Source organism: Carya illinoinensis, chromosome 4 (genome assembly GCF_018687715.1).
Source record: "Carya illinoinensis cultivar Pawnee chromosome 4, C.illinoinensisPawnee_v1, whole genome shotgun sequence".
Lineage (NCBI taxonomy): Eukaryota > Viridiplantae > Streptophyta > Magnoliopsida > Fagales > Juglandaceae > Carya > Carya illinoinensis.
Genome location: NC_056755.1, coordinates 44912495 through 44933981, shown reverse-complemented (window position 1 = coordinate 44933981; position 21487 = coordinate 44912495). Strand labels below are relative to the sequence as shown.

The window sequence follows — 21487 nt, the reverse complement described above, 5'->3', positions numbered from 1 at the left end:
TTTCTCTATCATATTTTAAACCTAAATAAAATACTTAAATTTAAATTATTTTATTACTTTTAATAAATTATTATATTATTATTTATTAATTTTTTATTTCATTTTAATATCTAAATAATGTGTTAATAAGTTAATCCCAATTTCCTAATAATAACGGTTGCTATCAAATTTTGGAATATCCGGCCCAACTCAGGGAGACCCGGCCAGCTCGGTTTGAAGGAAAAAAAGACAAAAAAAGCGAAACGTACCGTTTGGTCGGAAAGGGACCTACCCCTTATTTCTTCCCCCATCTCGATGCTTCCTCTCTCCCTCCCCTCTGCATTTCTCTCGTTTCCCGTGGGACGTTAGCGCCGCCGCGTCCCTCTCCTGGATTTCGACGCCGGTAAGTACTCCGCCCATCTTTCTCGCTCTTTCTATATATATCTCTCTCTATCTTTGTCTGTCTCTCTTTCGTTCTCGCGTTTTCTCTCTCTAACTCTCTGTTGATCTCCCCGTTCCGGTATAGATCTCCCCGGAGCCAGCGCGCCGCCGCACGCCACCAAGGTATGTTGCGGTTTTTCTCTCTCCCTCTCCATGAGTTTTCTCACCATCTCGAACTCGGTTTTTAACCTCGTTTTCTATGTCAAAGGGCATCTTGAACGTTCCTAGACAGCCCCGCCTCGCTCTCGAATCCACCGCAACGAGATTTGGTTAAGGTACCCTCGAGCGGAAGCCTCGTAATCGCACTGTAATTTCCGTGACTTATACGTTTGGTGCTTACCGTCTCTGTTAGCATGTTAGAATATTGAGATAGAGTGATTTCATGGTTGGTTTGATGTTTGGAGGGTCCTCTGTATGCGCTCTGGTGATATAGTGACTATCTGCAGAATGCACTACCCTGCACGGGGTAAATATTGCCTTTGTTCATAGTGCAATCACTTTGGTGACAGAGATTTATGTTCTGCTTGGCTATCCACATAATGCACTACCCTACCATAGGGTAAACATGGCCTTTGTTTGAGTGCATTCACTTTGGTGACAAAGAGATTTATGATCTGCTCGGCTGTCTGCAGAATGCTCAACTCTGCCACGGGGTAAACATGATCTTTGTTTGAGTGCTCTCGCTTTGGTGACAAAGTGATTTATTTTCTGCTTGGTAATCCGCATAGATGCACAACCCTGTCATGTGGTAAACATGACCTTTGTGTTGAGTGCACTCACTTTGGTGATAAAGTGATTTATGTTCTGCATGTCTATCTACAAATATGCACAATCTTGCTACAGGTTAAGCATGACCTTTGTTTTGAGTGCACTCACTTTGGTGACAAAGTGATTTATTTTCTGCCTGACTAACTGTAGATATGCACAATCCTGCCATGGGGGTTAATATGACTTTTTGTTTTAGTGCACTATCTTTGGTGACAAAGTGATATGTTTTTTGCTTGGCTAAATGTAGATATGCACAACTCTGCCAATCATGGTCTTTATTTCAATTTCTGATGTTGTTTCAGTATGCTTGTGCCTAAGTTCCTACATATCAAAAAAGACTGGAATAATTTCCAAAGGGTACAAGAGACTGATTTTATTCTGGAAAATTTTTATTTTCTTTTGAAAATTATTTTGAAATAATGATGCATTTATTTGAGACTTTGTGGAGTTTCTTTATTTTATACATTGGAGGAGTCCAACTTCATCTATTTGGAAGAGTTTGATTTTGGAATAAATGAGTTTGACATGTTGTAAAGAATCTTTCCCCATATCATTTGGAGCCTACACTTGTTTAGTTGGAATTTCATTTTAAGTGGCACGAACTGACTACCTAACCCTCTAGGTATGGGGCATAACAATTTTGGTATCATACCCAATTTCCCCCTGTGAAGTAGATATTGCATATGAAATGGATCTTCCCGCTTGGGTTTGATCAAACGCCAATCATAATTTATTTATAGAAAGTCCTAAATTTTAGTTAGCACAAGATAGCCGAGCCGATAAATCTTGAGCGGTAACTGAAACTCGGTTTTTGTTTGTAATTGAAATAGGTGTTATTTAATTTCTAAACATTGTATCTTTGGCACTGAGATACAAAAAGTTTAGATGGGTGTGAAACAAGCTATAAAGAGCCTTGATGCATTTCCTCGTGCAGAGGACCACTTGCTGCAGAAAACTCAATCTGGCGCACTTGGTGATGAACTCTCCTTTTTTTTTTCTTTTTTTGTAATAAGGGTTTCTGATTGTAATGGTAAGCTGATTGTTTTTTCTTCTTTGCTTTCACTCTTATACTTTTCCAGTCTCTGTTTTTGGACTAGCGATAATGGCAATATTGTTCCTGCATGAGCTGCGATATTACATTACCACCTATACCATTCATCAGGTATGCGTTATATTTATTTATTTGCCTATTTATCTTTCTTTTGATCTTTATTTCATCTCATCAGGTTTTTGAATGACTTGCCCTTGGTCCATAAACTTCTTGGGGCTAGCTAAGAAAGGGAAAATTAAGTTGGATCAACGATGATAGTTAGACTTGGTTTGGATAGCAAAATCCTCCCAATTCATCCAATCTCATCCCATTTCACCACAATATCCAAACGCTACAAACACAAACGCTTTTCAATTTCAAATTTTCAACTTTTTCATCTAATCATTTCAACTTTTCCAAACTTTCAAACAAAACACAAAAAATAATTTAACTTTTTCAAATCTTAAAACAAAATAATTTTCTAATAATAATTTAACTTATAATATTTTTATTCAATTTTTTTTTCTCCCATTTATCAAAAATCCATAAAACATATTAACTCAAACCGTTTTACTATAATTCACAAGCCATTTCATGACTATTCACAAATAATTTGATCTCACCATCCAAACCAGGCCTTAGTGTAAATATGCATAACTTGGAAAACAAATGTTCATGAGGGAGTTACAACATTAAGCACATTGAGTTCTATGAAAATTAGGGTGCAAAACTGAAGGTTACTTAACCCAATATTGGACAATAGGCTTCTTGAGTCAACTAACTCCATTATCTCAATTTTTTTTTTTTTTTCAATATTGGGCTGTAAGGTATTTTCAAAAGGATCAATTACTGTGATCTCTTGACCACTTCTATATTTTGGGCCACATGAGTTGACTACGTACTTAGACAAGTGATCCTTTTGGTGTGACCAGAAATGTTTTATTTGCATATGGGTCAATTGATGATGTTTATTGTTTTTCACAGATGTCAGTTGATTTGAAACGTGGAGAAACTCTTCCAATCCACATAAATATGACATTTCCATCTTTACCATGTGATGGTCAGAATTTCTTCTTTTGCCTTAAGTAAATAGCGGTCTGTTCACAGATTATTCATTTTCCATTTCTAAATGCTGGCTTTCTACTTACAGTTGTTAGCATTGACGCGATTGACATGTCAGGAAAGCACGAAGTTGATCTTGATACTAACATATGGAAAGTAAGACAATTTCCTACTTTTGAAAGATTGTTCCTCTTATTAAAGTCAACACAGTGTCTATGTGTTGCTTCCTCCGTACTATGGTTCTGTCCCATTGTCACAATTGTTACGAATTGATTACTTTATCCAAAATCAAAATCTGATACTGTATATGTTTTAGACATTAAATGGGTTTTGTAAGCTTGGTTGCAATGTTTAATGATTTCATGGCCAATTTTCTTTAGATTAAGTGGCAACTCCTCTCGCCATAAATAAGGATAGAGGCTTAGTTCGTGGTTTTAATCCAAGTAGGCATTGAGTTTTATTCGTTTATCCCAAAAAAAAAAAAAAAAAAAAAAGAGATTATTCACAAGATGCCTTGAGTTTGCTGTGGTTTCAAGCAGGAAATTCCATATTTTTGGTTAGCTTCTTTTATAAGGCGCTAACTTGTCATTGTGTCTATGATTACTCCTAGAAAAGCATTTGGAGAGTTAGGGTACCTAGTCAGATGGCGTTATTCTGTTGGTTGGCATCTCTTGTTAAAATTCTGACGATGGATAACTTAAGAAAGCGTGGAATGTGTGTAGTAGATTGGTGCTTCATGTGCATGAAAGATGGTGAATTTATTAACCATCTTTTTCTTCATTGTGACTTGGTGAAAACTTTGTGAAATGAGATTTTTGGTAGGACAGGTATTGATTGGGTGATGCCTAAGCAAGTGGTGGATCTTCTTGCATGTTGGAAAGGTTTTGAGGAGACAACGTATTGCTGCCATATGGAAGAAGATTCTGCTTGATGTGGTGCTTATGGTTGGAGTGGAATGAGAGGTGCTTTGAAGATAGAGAACGCTCAATGGGAGAACTTAGGGAGTCTTTCTTTAGTACCTTGAGTTGTTGGGCTAAGTGTATTGAATGGAGATAGTTTTCTTGTTTTGCTTTAGTCTTTTTCTGTTTCTAGTGTGAATGTAGGTATTTTGTTAGGGACCTCAGTCTAGTCCCTAAACACTATGGTTCTCTAGATCCGCTTCACCCAACTATGACCGATGAGCCTATCCTTCTTGCTTGCCCCTTTACTTGAGTCTAGACTTGAGTGATGAGATTTGGTGAATATGGATGATTGGTGTTATGGTTTGTGAATTGGATTTTGGTGGGATGGTATGGTGTATGGGATGATGATGGTATGGTGATGGCCGAATGGTATGATTTGGCTATGGTAGGCGCCCCTTGGTGGTATTATAGTAAATATGGAAGTGAGGCTAGGGTTTAAGATTTTCTAAAATATAGCAAATCCTTATGGAGGCTAGGGTTTTATGTAAGAATTATGGAGGCACTAGATCTAATGTAGATCTAGTGTTTTATGATGTAAGGGTTTAGATCTAGGATTATGGAAGGTTATATGGAGGCTAATATGGTGATAGGATGATATGGAAGTGAAGGAAATATGAAGGGAATAGTCCAACAAGGCTAGATCTACTTGGCAAAGTAGATCTAGTGTTGCTCATAGATTGATAGATGAAACAACACCTGTCCACAAACGTCAAGGTATTGAATCTATTTGGGATTCACACGGGTTGCACCCAAATAGCCCAAGTGCCAAGCACCGAAGGAGATCTCAAGAACAAATAAGCCATCCACAGAGGAATTTGTCAAAAAATAATAAGAATGGGACTAGGGTGGCCTTTATATAGGCTTACAATGGGGATACTCCTAATGATACTTGAATAAGGAAATAATTCCTAATAATACTAGCATAAAGAAATAATTCCTAATAGTACTAAAATAAGGAAATATACAAATACTAGAATAAGGAAATAACGTAAAATAATAATATTATTCTAGCCGTGGGGCCCATGGCTTGATTGGTGGTGGCCCGTGCTGAAAATGGCCCATGGCATGAGCCATGGACGTTGGCTGGCTGCTGCGTAGGTGGCTCATCAGTGGTGCCGACTAGGCATGTCAGTGAGTGTATCGAGGTTTGGCCCGATGCCACTTTTCTAGAGGGTCTAACATATTTCCTCTTGTATACTTCCTGTGTACTTAGGATTTGCCTATTCTTGGTAATAAAATTCTCTTATTAATTAGAGCAATGCTATATACAGTTGTGGAATTGCAAATGCCGCGCAATCGCTTTGAAAAAGAGTGGGGTCCACGATTAAAAACTAAGTTTTTTTTTCATGTGGGTCCCATATTAATTCATTTTTTTCAAAGCGACTGTACGCCGCTTGCACAACCACGACTGCAAATATCATTTCTCTATTAATTATAAAGAAAAACCTCAAAAGTTTGGGGTGTTACAATTGGCAAATTAGTTAAAGAAAATAACAAAAAAAAAAAAAAAAACATTTTGCTGCCTGGTGAAATTCAGTGATTGAAGCAGCTGAACTACAAACCATAGAAATGGCCCATTTTAATCTCATCAAGGTTTGAAAATCCTAGTAGAGCTTGTGTATTCTGGACGAGTTTCCTCTATGGAACCAAAGTTGGTAGGTTTTTCAGGAGAGAGATTTTGAAAATCTATGAATTACTGTTTGTCTTAGCATGATAGCATCAAATCTTTTGTTAAACTGTTGGGAAAAGTTAAATATCTGTGACTTTTCTGGAAGTTGGTGATGATTTAGATATGTAGTTTTTGATACCTTCTTGTATGTGTCTCTATGTGGGCATATATCTGAGCAAATAGTTAAAATGCATCTTATATCATCCTGCTAATAACACTTTAATTCCACACCCACGAGTAACAGTTATTTTCAAGCACATACCCTGTGTGCGTGTGCTTGAATAAATACATCTTATACTATCCAGCTAACAAATTTAGAATTTCTGCAGCTGCGCTTGAATAGTTTTGGGCATATTATCGGCACTGAGTATCTGTCTGATCTTGTGGAAAAGGAACACACAGTGCACAAGCATGGTAAATGCCTTAGTGTGCACATATACTTTTGGTCTAAACTTCATGTAACATAGACGTTGACAAGTTTTTATTTATCTACTTGGAACTTTATCTCTGCTTTTCTGTCTTATTATTGCTGAGAGAAAAAAAATAAAAAATAAAAAATAAAATAGAAGAAGAAAAAAAGCCAGTGGTGGATTCATCTTTTTACTTTTTGCAACTACCTAGGGGAAAGTGCTAGCCACATCTGCGTTGTAAAACTAAAAAGACTAGGAAATTTATCTTAGTACTTATAAAAAAAAACTAAACAGGCTAGGACATTTGAAACTTTCTTAGAATTACATATAAAGCTCAGTTTCACTGAGTAAGTAGCCAATGTGAGACTTAGCACACATGAATACCTTTATAAGCCATCCTCTAAGTATTCCATATTCCCCCTGTGGGACTGGGGTGTTACAAAGTCCCCATTTCAAATTCCTGATATCCTTGTCAAGGTCGTGTCATTCAGTGCTTCAGTATGACATGATTGACCTTACTAGATGGCTTTGATACCATATGTAACTATCCAGGGAAAGTGTTACTACATTTGTGTGCTATACAGAAAAAAGACTTGTCAATTTAAAGCCCTCCAGAATGATTGATAAAACTCATTTTCTTCTCGTAAGTCACATGACTGCCTTTATAACCTATACCCCACTCCATGTGGGTTATCCATATTCCTAATGTGGGACCGGGATATTATGCTTTTTCTTTACACCTTTTGGATACTTTAGGTGCTAAGATGGTACAATGCTGAATATATAATAATAAAAAAACTTTGACTAGATGGTGATAAAGATCAGCATGAGGATTCGGATCAAAAAATTCACGGTTTTGATCAAGCAGCAGAAAATATGATCAAGAAAGTGAAGCAAGCGTTGGCACATGGAGAAGGATGCCGGGTATTCTTTTTTGTTTAAATTCTCAGCGTTACTGGCTACTCCATTATCTTGAAAATTATGTTTACCAAAAAAAAAAAAGGAAACTCGCAGTATATTATTCTACTTTCTTTTTCAGGTTTATGGGGTCTTAGATGTCCAAAGGGTTGCTGGAAATTTTCACATTTCAGTTCATGGATTAAACATTTATGTTGCCCAAATGGTCAGTTGACATTTCACCTCTATTCTCTGTGGGATTGTGATTCCATAATACATTGGAATATGCCAAATGGAGCGCCTAACTTTCACTACACTAAATTTTGTTTTTTCTGGTCAGAAATTGCAGAAGGTTATGGGGATATATACTCTCCTGTTCATGGGTGGGCTTGTGAAATTATATAGCTGCTTAGAATTTAGAGTTATAATTGTTTGATATATAATGAAGGAAAAAGTGTTATTTTTGTATTTACTTATAATAATGTCCGCAAGTTTCAGACAATAAAATGTATATGACTAATGAAGCTAAACTTGAGGTTCAAACAGTGAGGGAATATTGGATTCTTTGCCAACATTCCGAACTTACAATAAAATGTATATGACTACTGAAGCTAAACTCGAGGTTCAAACAGTGAGGGAATATTGGATTCTTTGTCAACATCCCGAACTTTCTACAGGACTGCATCACAAATTTTTAGCTTGAAAATACTTCTAGAAAATGTTAAAACTCTGCAGGTAACAAATATTTGAATGTTGCCATAAATCTTCTGCAAACAGATTGATTATTCATATTTTTGTTCAAATTTTGCAGAAAACATCTTTTATTATTTAGCAGCTATATGTTTAATTCTTTTATGTTTCTTGTTCTGCTGGATGATAGCAGCAGTTTAATTTTCTTGGGATCTAAGGCCGTGTTTGGTTAACATTTTTTTTTTAAATCTTTTTCAAAAATATTTTCAACTTCAGTCTAAACATATTTCAATTTTTTCTTTTAAAAATGATTTTATTCAACTGTTCATCCAATCATTTGCCCAGATTTTCATAAAAAGTATAAAACACAAAAATTAATGATTTATGTCAAAATAAAAACAAATGCAATTAAAAAATTACAAACAACTTTTTAAGTCCATCTATCCACTTCTACAAACCCCAATACAAAACGTATTTAAAAAATTTACAAGTTCTCATACCTACTTTCACAAAACCCACTAAACAATACACCTAAAAAAAATTCTCAAAATTTTTGAAAATTTCTCTTAACCAAATATACCCCATTCTGCTGGTTATTAATAAAAAAAGGTAAAATAATCTGTGCGCATTCTTGTGTTTTCTACTATATAGATATGTCACTCTTTTCTTTGTTGTTGGTTTCATGAGTTCTTATGTTGATTACCCAAAAAATGGTTGTTTTTTTAAATGAGAAATGCTTTTAATGATTGATGACCAAAATACCTTTTTTGGTATATAAATCAAAAGGGGTCCATTCTCTGGTGCAACAACAAAGTCTCGGGCTATCAATGGAAAATGGTTTGAATTTTGAGAGGTTCACTTTGTGTAAAACATTTACAGGGTAGGATTTGTCATCCCTCCAAGAACCCCGCTTAGGTGGGACCAGCATGGAGTGGTGACCTATAAGATCAGCAAGAAAACTTTCATTCACTGAAACCATTGGCTGATTGCTTATGCTTGGATATTTTGCAAGAAATTTATAATATATTTGAAGCCAAGTGTCCACTGTATATGTTCCAAAACTGGCCCTACATCTTCTGGATTGGTTTTATTTTAACTGGCTTTTCCTAAAACAGCTTATTTGAAGTTTTTGCTCGAGTCACATTGAACAGCTCCTACTTTAATTGTTTTTTCATCTTCTACATATCGGGTGCCTATTCTTTTCTTTTTAATCTTGACAGATTTTTGAAGGATCTAATAATGTGAACGTCAGCCACATTATTCATGATTTGTCATTTGGCCCAAAATATCCGGGAATTCACAATCCACTTGATGGGACAGAACGTGTATTGCATGTTACAAGTGGAACATTCAAATATTACATAAAGGTATGAATCCACATGCTTTATATCAAGTAGCATGTAAATCTGTGGTGTAGATCTCACTCGCAACCTTTGCCAAATACACTTGGGTTAAGGGCTATCAATCAGAATTTTTTTGTTCGGAGGATCAAGTTATTGATGGCTCATTTTTTAATCGACAAACAGAAAAGTGAACGAAAAAATTATATTATAAAAAATGTGCTTATAATTTTGAATGTCTACTATAAAGATAATGTAGTAGAAATTCAATTTCTGACTTGATGGTCTCTGCTATAAATATTGTCTATAGAATTTGTGGTATGTATTCATTTTTTTGGATAAGTCGTATTATTTGAATGCTGTATTCATATGAGGTTGAAAAAGTACTTGGTTTTTATTGCGGTATGCTTAGGGGTGAACAAACTGGAAAAACCGACTGGACTGAATTCACCTTACTCGGTCTCAGTCCCTGGTGTCTCCTAACAGAACCAGGCTCTGTTAGGAGACCACGAAGCCATAGAATCTCAAAACAAGCAGTGGACATTGCTTAGTATTCGGATTCGGTGGAAGATTTGGAAACACGATCTTGTTTCTTACTCTTCCAAGATATCAAAGAGTCACCAAGAAACATGCACCAACCCGTAACAGATAGTCGCGTATTAGGACATCCTGCCAATCAGCATCACTGTTTTCCACAAGGCGAAGAGAAGTCCTAGTAGGGAAGAATAGGCCACAGCTAGGGGATCAAGGAAGATATCAAATAATACGACGAACAACAGCTAAATGTAAATGACGTGAAGCCTACATGAACTGACTAACTTGCTAGACTGCAAATGAAATATCAATTCGAGTAATAGTCAAATAGTTTAAGCTACCCACTAACTGTCGATACATAGTAGGGTTGGAAAGGAGATCACCCTGCTCCCGACAATACTTTTATTTTTAGAGGAGTATCCACAGAAGAAGTATCCTTAGGACCAGCCAAAGTAATAAAATCCTGAGTGTATTTATGCTGATTCAAAAAAATTCTGGACGGATCAATATGAACTTCCAACTCCAAGAAGTACGTAAGAGGACCAAGATCCTTCATATGAAATGTGGCATGAAGATGCTGCTGCAGTCAGGTGATCAAGGCGGAATCCGTCCCAGTAATAACAATATCATCAACATAAACTAGGAGGACAATGCTAGTAGATGTCTTGCAGAGAAATAGAGAAGTCATATTGACTCTGCTTAAAAGAAAACTGAAGTAAGGTGGATTGGAATTTATCAAACCATGCTTGGGGAGCTTGTGTCAGCCCAAATAACGAGTGATTCAATTTACAAACATCCAAGGAAGAAGAGGATGACAAACCAGGTGGAATGGTCATGTATAGCTCTTCTTTGAGATCACTATGAATAAATGCATTTTTTACATCCGTTTGATGAAGAGGCCAACCTTGGGATGCAGCAAGAGAAAGGATAGTCCGCAACGTAGTCATCTCGACAATCGGAGCAAAAGTCTCCTCATAGTCCACCCCATACTCTTGCCTGTTGCCAAGTGCAACCAATCGTGCCTTATACCGATCTAGAGTCCGGTCATATTGCAGCTTGATAGAATAAACCCATTTGCAACCAATAGCTTTAATATTAGCAGGACAAGGGACAATATCCCATGTATGATTATCTTGAAGGTCCCAAAGCTCTCTAGCCATTGCCTCACATCAACAGTCATGTGTAGCTGCCTTAGAATAACCTGACGGAATGGGAATGGAAGACAAAGTAACATGAAGAGGGGCATGCGAGAAACCATACCGATCTGGTGGATGAGACAATTTGGTCGAATGTTGAGAAACTGTGGGGATGTCCGTATCACCGATAGAAGATAAAGTCTCAGGAAGAGGCAAAGTGGGGCGTTGTCGTTCATACACAACTCCAGGTTTGAATCGGTCAAGAGGAGTCATCAAGTCATCAAAATAAGGAAAAATAGGCATCTCAGGCAAAGAACCAACATCAGAAGAAAAGAACGACTGATTTTCAAAGAAGAAAACAAGACAAAAAATGCGAAATCTGTTAGTACATGGATCCTAGCAAATATAACCTTTGTGGGAAACACAATAACCTGTAAAATCGCACTTAACGGATTGAACAGATAATTTATGATGTTCATGAGATGGCAAATGAACAAAACAAACAACCATTACTAGAAAAGCGAACATCACAATTGTTATCAACCAACTGACCGATTGATATAAGAGTAGTGGAAAGCTCAGGAGATACAAAAACATCTCTAACTATGGAATTAACATCCCCATAGCATGAATAGGTAATTGACTACCGTTAGCAATCTGAATGGACGACGATCCATAAGAAGAACTAGTCATGTGATTAAACGCACCCGATTTTATGGGCTCCTACATCACTTTTTTGTATCTTTACCTTCTTCTAAATAAGCATATATTTTGCTTTAACTATTGGAAAAGGGCCTTTTTAGAACTCTTTGTACTTGGGCCATTTCCGTTAATTTTAATGGCCAAGATTTTCATGATTTCCTTGTTTCTATTGCTCCTACATAGCTAGGACATTCTTTGTACTAAACATGTCTTTTGCCTATTCTTTTATTAATATACTTTTTACTTAAAAAATTATATTAAAAAAAAAAAAGCTATTGGATGAGGGCCAGTTTAATATCGGATGCTGTACATATTCTTCTTTGCGACACATGTATACTTCAGCCTACAAAGACTCCTACCTTTGTGTAGCAAGGGTTTCTCCACTCTCTCATATGCATGGATGAGATCCCACCCATCCATCCTCATCTCCTACACTGGCCGTATCCTCTGCGCTTTTGGCATGACATGACCAGAAGAACCCCCAAACAAAATCTTATTTTAATATCTAAGTAAATGATTTGCCTTTCCTTTCAATTCCATTTGAACAAAAGTTTTCCTTGTGATGCAGATTGTTCCTACTGAATATAGATATATCTCAAAAGAAGTTTTACCAACTAACCAATTCTCTGTCACGGAATACTTCTCCCCCATGAAAGAGTTTGATAGGACATGGCCAGGTTGGTATATTTAATTTAGGAAAAATGCTATTTGTCATCCTCTTATCATCCCTGTGGTATCAAATTATTGGAACATAAGTAAAGGATGAAAAATATTTTTCCAATCATTTGATGCCATATTAAAAGATGGAGGATGATGGTTAAAAGGATGATGTATAACATCTCTCTTTAATTTATACAACTTAGGCCCTTTTCCTCTTTGATACTGTTTATCATCCCCATCATTCATCATTTGCAGCTGTCTACTTTTTGTATGATTTGTCACCTATTACTGTGACCATCCAAGAAGAACGTCGCAGTTTTCTGCACCTCATCACTCGGCTATGTGCTGTACTAGGCGGTACCTTTGCTTTAACAGGTTTGTGTCTGTTTTGTTTGATTTACACCAAATCATCATTTGGAAAACAAGAGGCCCCTAAATCTGGTTGGAAGTCCGAGTCAAATAATTAGAATATCGTGGTCATTATATGGCACTTAAAATAAGCTTTATCGCAAATTTGAAGCAATTTTTCCCACTCACTGGAGTTCCAATAAGCTGACCTTTTGAAGTCTACGCTATTTGAAGTTGAAAATTCCTGCTGCAAGTCTCTTTACATTTCCTTGCGTTTGGGAGGGCCTTTTCTCTTATTCCTTTTTTATTTTTCCCTACTAGCGTGTTACGTCTCACTTCTATTGTTTTTCTCTGTACGAATCTCTTACTGTTACATCACAGGAATGCTAGACCGTTGGATGTACAGGCTTCTTGAGGCTCTGACTAAACCTAATGCTAGGAGTGTATTTCGGTAAAGTTGGGGTTTAAAATAACCATCGGCTTCACATGGCATCTCCAAGGAATTCCTGATGCAATTAAGATGGTGAGTTTCCCAAGTTCAGCATCTGATCTTCGATGTAAAATTCAGAAGGCTAGAGTTAAACTCAACACTGCTTGTGTGAGAAATGATTGAATGACATTGTCATCTGTTTGTATCTCTAATTATTTGGTATCAATGGCATTGCAGCTCTAGGGGAATTTTTTTTAAGAATAAATCTATTCATCATTCATTTTCTTATCATCTCATGATGTGTCATTAGATAATATGTTAATAAGTGAAATATAATAAATAGTTTTAATTATCTAATGACACATTATAAGATGATTTGAGGATGATGAAAATTAGAATGATAAGTAGCTTTACTCTTTTTTTAAGGTTTGCACAGCCTCGCAGGTATTTGGTATCAGTTATATAGCATGCATGCAAAATAATATAAACCTTAAAGATGTTTAAGTATACACACATTCCAAGTGGACCAAAGCGCATGGTGTTTTCTAACCCATCCAATTACATGCATACAGATGTTCGTGAAAAATTATAATTCAGCCCATCACTTCCAAACTAATGATCATCTATTTTTTTTTTTTAAATTTTTTTTTATAAAGAGGATACATTCTAAATCTTATTTGTAAATCCTCGTTTTTGACTGAGGAATACGTTTTACAAAATACGTTTAAGGTTAATGAAGTTTCAAAACCAAAGACCTAGAAAAGCTATGTCGTAATTTATAGCTAAATAAAGAATTTACGTAAATGGATTTTGTCATTTTTTCACGAAAAGCAAATGAGAAAACGGAGGCTATTGCTGTTGAAAGTTAGGAATACCATTCTTATCGCGTCAGCAAGCCAAATAAATGTTTTCGTAGTTGTAAAGAGGATAGAGATGAATAATCACAACCAGATGCTCGATAATTGGCCAAACCATAAGCTAAGAAATTGCCCTCCTTACGGATTAGGTTATATAAATCGTATGATAAAATGACAAAAGGCAACGATAAAGCGCGTTTCAGAAGATCATTCTACAGCTCAAAATAATGCTAAGGGCAATGAGAGCTGTTTATCTCTATAGAATTTTCCCTATACTGTATAGAAAGACGACAACATACTCCAAACCTTAAAAGTATACTTGACGGATGCCTCCATTATATAGAAAATTCAATCATGCATGTAAAAAGTAGCCGTTTGTACATACAGCATTTGTGCAATAAAGAAGATAAATTAATAAAAAGGACATTGGCCATCAATGATGCTAATAAGGACGTTGGCCAATTACCAATTGAACTAATTAAACCATTAACAAAGCAATTTTGCTAGGTACAGTTGCCGGCTAAAGTTGCCACGAAGTCGCACATTAGCAGTTATTTTTAAAAAAAGAAAAAAAGAAGCAAAAAGTCAAAAAAACAAAAGAAAATTGAGCTCGTGGTCTTCCCACTTCTTGTTGGTGTGAAAACTCTTCAGTGGTCTTCGTGCTCATAGATCAAGCTTGGTGGCGTCGTCTACTTCTCGAGCTCGTGGTTTTTGTGCTCACAGAAGTTTTGTGGTTTGGTCTTCTTCCCGATTTATACTTCGGCATTGAGATCTTCAAGTAGATCTATGCAAGTGTTTTTGTGGGTCACCAACTCTGTGTGTCATCTTCAAGAAAAGAAGCAATCTTCCTGAAATCTTTTACCAGCATGGCTAGCTTATACATGAAAGTCTCTCTCTTCAAGCATCCAGGGATTGATCATAGCTTGTTCTTTCTCAACAGCACAGAGATCTTCAACTAATCCATTATTGAAGATAAATCTTGACAACAATTTTTTATTTGTCTAAAATTAAAGCTGGCATCTTCAAAGGGTTTTTCTTTTTTGTACGTAGACTTTTACACACATCTAATTTAAGGTACGTAAATATTTATTTAAAGAGTTTCTATATGGGAAGTTAATTAACTTCCCTGAAGTTGTCTTAGTGGTGGGGAATTAATTAATAAATTCCCACCCATGTCATGTGGACACAACAATATGGGTCATGGGGAGTTACCCATTACAAGACAAACAATTTTTGCACAATCTTGAGGCTAATGTGACTCTGTAGCAACATCAGTACTGAGCCATTCGGACGACCATGCTGAGAAGATGAGGCAAATTGATTCGTATAGAGTGATGTATGGTGTTCTTTCCGGACTAGATGATTCGAGATGCAAATAGATTGACTCATTCAGCATGATATATGGTGTCCAATTATACAGACTAAATGATTCAAACTGCACACAGATTGGCACGTATGGAGTTCCATACGGAGTGTGATTCGAACAACTTCATTGAAGCACCAAGCAATATTGTCCCATACGAAGTACGGTTGAAACCATATTTCGATTAGCTAAATGATTTTTTCTAAGAACTCTAGATTGGTATACATTTTTTTGATGTAAATCTATCCGTGCTGAAAGAGTTGATCTTCAATGATCGTAATGCCTTTTAAATTACAAATTATTGTATTAATTTGGAGGTTGTGATAGATATTGTAAATTAAATTTGAAGTATAGGTTCTTGTTTCAAAAGATTTTAATGCAGATAACTTGAGATTTTGCTCTTTTTTTTTTTGAAAGAAATCCATCCATATCATTAATCAAATAAGCAATGAAACAAATTTGTCATGATCAATACAGTTCATAATCTCTCTTGGTCCCTCTTCAAGACAAACAACTTCTTCATTACATTGTAGAGCCAGTTTTGCAAGGACATGAGCTGCCTGGTTACCTAGTCCATGTTGTAGTCGTCTGCTAGACTCGTTAGTGAAAACTGGTTTCAAGTCTTCCACAAGTTGACCATACCAGGACATATTCTCCTCTTTGCATAGAATATCCTTCACCAAGATAAGAGAATCACCCTTGAAGATAACCTTCTGGAAACCCAATTCAGCACATAAATCCGTAGCTCTTTCCAAAGCTAAAGCTTCTGCTTGTAACGGATTAGAAATAAAACTCCTGGGCCAAGCTGCTGCTACAAGGATTTCCCCATCACAGTTTCTTACCACGCAGCCCCCTCCCATCTTTCTACTGCTCTCAGAAAAAGCAGCATCCCAATTTGCTTTCAACCAGTCCCCTTCTGGTCTCCTCCACTTCACAATATTCCTTACAACATGCTGTTCTTCGTGCTGAGCTGTTACTGAGTGTTGAGCTTGTTGGAACTCCTCCAGCTCTGATTTTGCACTCAACCACAAAGTTCTAGGTGCAGCAAAAGCATCATAAAAAACCCACCTGTTTCTCCTTAGCCAAAGTTGCCTTAAAACACATGCACATAATTCCAACTGAGGCACTGTAAGAGTCTCTTGCATTTCCTTGCATGTGGAGCAAAAATCAGTTTCACCCCACTTGGCCTTCTGTAAAAAACTCTCATTATCAGCCCAAATATCCTGAGCTGTTGCACACGACCATAGAACATGGTTACTTCTTTCCTCCTGCAGTTTACAAATTGGACACAAGTTATTTTCCGAAATCCTCCTTTTAAAAAGGTTGCTTCTGGTTGCTAGTGCCTCATTGACAGCCCTCCATATGAAAACTTTAACACCATGTGGTACTTGTAAGGTCCATAAAAGTTTCCACTTAGTTGACTGGTCATGAATAATAGAGGAACCACCCATCAGCCCAGATTTCCTTTTGATATAGGAGATGATAAGCAGATTTTACAGAAAATTGACCATTCCTAGTCATACCCCCACAATAGTTTGTCCCGAGAGCCCCTCCTACTGACAGTCAGACTTTTAATAGCAGTTGCCTCTTCTTATGAAAAAATTTCATCAATAAGTTCAGATTGCCACCTTCCACTAGCTTCTAGCAATTTATCCACAGTGTCTTCCCTATGTAGGATCTTAATAGAGGATTGAACCATGTAAGAGCTAGGAATTGGCAACCATTTATCATACCAAATTTTGATATTCTGTCCATTACTCACCCTCCACAGCTGTCCAGCCTTAACTAAGTCCCATACTCCATTTATGCTCATCCAAATCAAAGAAGGAGCCTCTCCCACCCCTGCAGTCATCAAGTCCCCATTCTTGTAATATTTTTCTTTCATTATTCTTGCCACAAGAGAATTAGGCCTAGCCAACAGGCGCCAGAACTGTTTAGCCAATAGAGCTTCATTAAAACTTTCCGTGTCCCAAAACCCCAACCCACTTTGACCCTTAGGCAAGCTCACTTTCCTCCACTTTTTCTAGTGTACTTTCTTCTGATTAGTCATGTGACCCCACCAAAATCTTGCTATCAACTGAGAAACTTCTTTGCAAAGCTTGGAAGGCAACTTAAAAACAGACATAGCATATGTTGGCAAAGCTAGTAACACAAATTTAATAAGGACCTCTTTACCAGCTTGAGAGAGGAATTTATCATGCCAACTCTTAACTCTATCCTCCACTCTCATTAATACTTCCCACAACAGACGGTAACCCTAAGTATTTTTCAGCTTCATCACATATTCGAGTTCCAATGTTCTGAGCCAAAGATTCCTTCAGCTAACTGTTAGTATTAGAACTGAAAAACATAGATGTTTTATTCAAATTAAGCTTTTGATCTGAAGCCATCTCATAAGTACACAGAATACCTTCCAAAGTTCGCCATTGTTCCAATTCAGCTTTGCAGAAAATCAAGCAGTTATCTGCAAAAAGCAGATGACTAATACTAGTACCTCCCCTACTAACCCCCACTCCTTTTAACATAGAAGAAAGCCCTTCAGCACACAACAAAAACAGGTAAGGGGACAAAGGATCCCCTTGCCTTAAACCCCTCGAAGGACTAAAGGGTCTACTGCTTTGCCCATTGACAAGAATGGAATACTGAACAGTGGATACACACACCATAATTCTCTCCACCCATTTGTTACTAAAGCCCAATCTCAACATAACATTCCTCAAATAGTCCCATTCAACTCTATCATAGGCTTTGGACATATGCAATTTGATAGCAACAGTACCCATTTTCCCTTTTAAACGAGATCTCATTGTATGGAGAGCCTCATAGGCAATTATAACATTATCAAAAATTAGCCTACTAGGAATGAAAACACTTTGATTGTATGATATAAGTTCAGGCAAAAACTGTTTTAACCTATTAGCTAGTGTTTTAGCCATTAGTTTGTACACGACATTACACAAACTAATGGGTCTAAACTCACTAACAGATATAGGTCTCTCAGTCTTAGGTTTTAAAACCAAATTAGTATGATCCAGCTCCTCAAGAAACTGACCTCTATTAAGAAAGTCCAGAACTGCAGCAACAACCTTATCTCCTAGAATACCCCAATATTTCTGGAAAATACAGGGGCTAAAGCCCTCCAGGCCAGGAGACTTGAAAGGAGCCATTTGTGATAAGGCCCTCTCAACCTCTGCTCCCACAAAAGGCTTGTCAAGCTCTTGGTTCAATTCCCTTGTGACTTTGCAGCTAAGATTTGCTAACGCCTTCTCCACTAGCTTAGAAGAAGGATTAGTAATCTGAAAATACTTTCAAAATGCTGCCCAAAAGCTATAGAAATGCTGGCTGGACCAAATCTCAGAATATCATTTGGGTCCCTCACCTCCAGAATCCTATTTTTTCTTCTTCTTTGTGATGCATACGAATGAAAGAATCTGGTGTTTCTATCCCCAGCCTTATACCAGTTCAGTTTGGCCCTTTGTTTCCACCTCAAATCCTCCTGCACTAATAAAATACCCACTTCCCTTTTCAGCATCTTAATATCATCGACATTATCGATCCCTTCACAATCTTGTAGGCTCTTCAATTGAGCTGTCTTTTTAGCTATTAATTTTTCCCGATCTGACCAAGTTGAGCTACTCCATTGACCCAAACCTACACTGCACTTCCTTAAGGAGACCTGCAAATTATCCAGATTAGAACCCAACCCTGTACTGTCCTTCCAAGCATCTTCAATCACCATACTGCATGCTGCCTCTTTGTCCAACTAGCCTCAAACATGAAAGGCTTTCTTCTCCTAACAAAATCCCTTAATCTCGACAGCATAGATAGAAACAAGGGATTGTGGTCAGAACATCTAGCCACCAAGCTATCCACCACTAGTCTGGAACATCTCACCTGCCACATTTTATTAACAAAAACCCTATCCAACCTCTCATTTCTGAAACCCATGTCTGAGTGCCCATTGGTCCAAGTAAAAGGATTACCTCGATAACCCACATCAATCAAATTGTTTTGTTCCACAGCCAATACAAAACTCCTCATTTGCAATGCGAACCTCGTTGGACCCCCCACCTTTTCTGATGCCATCATAATCTCATTAAAATCCCCAAATAAACACCATGGGTAAGGACCAGGGTTCACTCTACTCACTAATTCCCATGAATGACATCTACGACTAGCCTAAGACTCCCCATAATGACATCTATGACAATAATTCCCATGCTTCAAGGAATAATTATGTATCTCAAGGTACAATTCCTCATTCCACAACATGGCAATACCCCCACTTCTTCCCACAGGGTCAACAGTAAAACAACAATCAAAACCCTATTTCCTTCTAACTCTGTGCATATGTGAGGCTATGAGTATGGTTTCCATCAGGAAAACCACTTTGGGAGACTTATTCTTCACCATTAGGTAAAGATCATGAACTGTCCAAGGATTCCCAAGCTCTCGACAATTCCAGCTTAGTAAACTCATGGAGCCCTGCGGGGCTGCCTAGCAGCCTCCGCCGATATAATCTCAGTTGCCTTACTCTGAGTCCCAACCAATCCCTTCGGTTTCTTTTGAACTTCAGGACCTTCGTCTTCATCACATAAAAATAAGCTAGTACATTTCTTCTTGCCAGAGAGAAAGAAAGACTGACCTGAACCACCAGAGGCTCTAGCCTTTCGTTTCCACGTACCTCCCTTAGAAGCAGAGGCATCCGTCGAAGCTGAACTCCCGTCATGCACCCCTACATCAGTAACCGTTGCACTCTTTCTCTGCTGAACAACCCTTCGCAACACCCTGAGACCAGCCCCATGCCCATCTTTGGAATTGTCTGAGTTGCTCACGACTTGTTTCTGTGCAGTAAGGAGACTTAAATCCATGGGTCCAAGCCCATCTTGCACTCTAAAAGGCCAGTCCAATGTATCCTTCGTCAAGTAACCCCCCCGTGAGGAATAATTTGAAGTCCCAACAGTTGTAACTAACTTCCTTGCAGTTACTGGAAGTTGCTGTATAGTAACCCTCTCACCCATAGGACACGTGGCACTGTCAGTTACGACTGGTAACTGGTGACCGTTCCCTATTATCGGTTTTCCACCACTAACCTCCCTCTCCTTTCTACCCTTGCTCCGACAACCATCCTGGATCCCTTCAGAAAAAACCTGTGGCGGCTGGTCTCTACCCACCAACTCAGAGCCTTCCCTTCTTCCACCAGAAGACGTTGCCCAAAGCCAACTCCAAAACTGACTCGCACCTAGCAGGTTTGTCATCTCAGAGAAAGAACATCCATCCTTACCATGGAACATGTGGCCACATTGAAAACATATCCTAGGTAATTTCTCCCATTGGATAGGAATCCATACATTCTGAAAATTAACTTGATAGTTCGACCACGAGAGACAGGCTTCTGGAGATCCACTTCAGTAAGCATTCACAACTAAGGACCCCCGCCAAGGTCTTCCACTGGGACATCAACCATAATCACCCTTCCAATTGAATTGCCAATTTGTTCACCAATAGTACGGTCCATACAGCCCATAGGGAGTTGATGAAGTTGAATCCAAAACTGTTCAGTAGTGAGTTCCATGGCATGGAGAGTATTTAGATCAACCGCCTTGAGAACAAACACAGCATTATCAAAGAACCAGGGTCATCCAGCCAACACCCTGTCCCTATCCCCCGCATTCATGAAAATTACAACAAACAAATTCGCCCCCAAAGACTTGAAAGTTACGCCGTTGTCAACCTTCCATACCTTAAGCATCATCGACCTTAAAACCGGTAGCCCCACCCTTCTCTCCACACATACCTTTCCCAAAAGACATCGTCAAGCAAATTTTGCTTGGTTGCTGCAATTTCTATGAAGGTTGGGTCCAATGGCGGAACTACATTAAGGCTGGTCCCCAAAACTTTTTGAAAAATTAAAATATCCTCTAATTTTTTTTTTCTTCATAATTTTGTATATATAGAAAATGGCTTCCCAAAAAATTTATAAATCCCATACGATCTCCAAGATTTTTTAAAATTTCAATACACATAAAAATGTCTCTCTCCAATTTTGTTCTATAGACTCAAAATGTTGTATAATTTTTATATATTATCTATTTTTAAGGATGTGAATACCCAAATTAAATTAAAACTAAGTTTAAGAGAAATAATAAATATATTAATATGAATCCAAGTTTTTTTTTATTATATTATATTAGGTGTGACAACTGCGA

At 37.5% G+C, this 21487-nt stretch overlaps 2 protein-coding genes across 4 annotated transcripts; one reads left to right on the top strand and one right to left on the bottom strand.

Annotated features, from left to right (window-relative positions):
* Positions 1-257: 257 nt before the first annotated feature.
* On the top strand, positions 258-13316 carry LOC122306173 (endoplasmic reticulum-Golgi intermediate compartment protein 3). Of its 3 annotated transcripts, none has more exons than XM_043118614.1 (14): positions 258-382; positions 506-543; positions 629-695; positions 2019-2161; positions 2268-2350; positions 3203-3278; positions 3369-3436; positions 6241-6325; positions 7130-7245; positions 7361-7444; positions 9129-9275; positions 12189-12297; positions 12536-12655; positions 13010-13316. In XM_043118614.1, the coding sequence occupies exons 4-14, from the start codon at positions 2074-2076 to the stop codon at positions 13081-13083; spliced, it is 1050 nt and encodes a 349-aa protein (XP_042974548.1). In that variant the 5' UTR covers positions 258-382; positions 506-543; positions 629-695; positions 2019-2073; the 3' UTR covers positions 13084-13316. The 3 variants fall into 3 exon arrangements, with proteins under 3 accessions (XP_042974548.1, XP_042974547.1, XP_042974549.1); XM_043118613.1 differs by having other exon boundaries at positions 629-727; XM_043118615.1 differs by lacking the exons at positions 258-382; positions 506-543; positions 629-695 and adding an exon at positions 930-1073.
* An 876-nt stretch (positions 13317-14192) lies between these two features.
* Positions 14193-21150, bottom strand: LOC122306174. The gene is made up of 2 exons (XM_043118616.1): positions 19924-21150; positions 14193-16546 (listed from the first exon to the last, which is right to left on the bottom strand). Exons 1-2 carry the CDS (start codon positions 20005-20007, stop codon positions 15716-15718), a joined length of 915 nt encoding a protein of 304 aa, XP_042974550.1. The 5' UTR covers positions 20008-21150; the 3' UTR covers positions 14193-15715.
* Between the last annotated feature and the right edge of the window lie 337 nt (positions 21151-21487).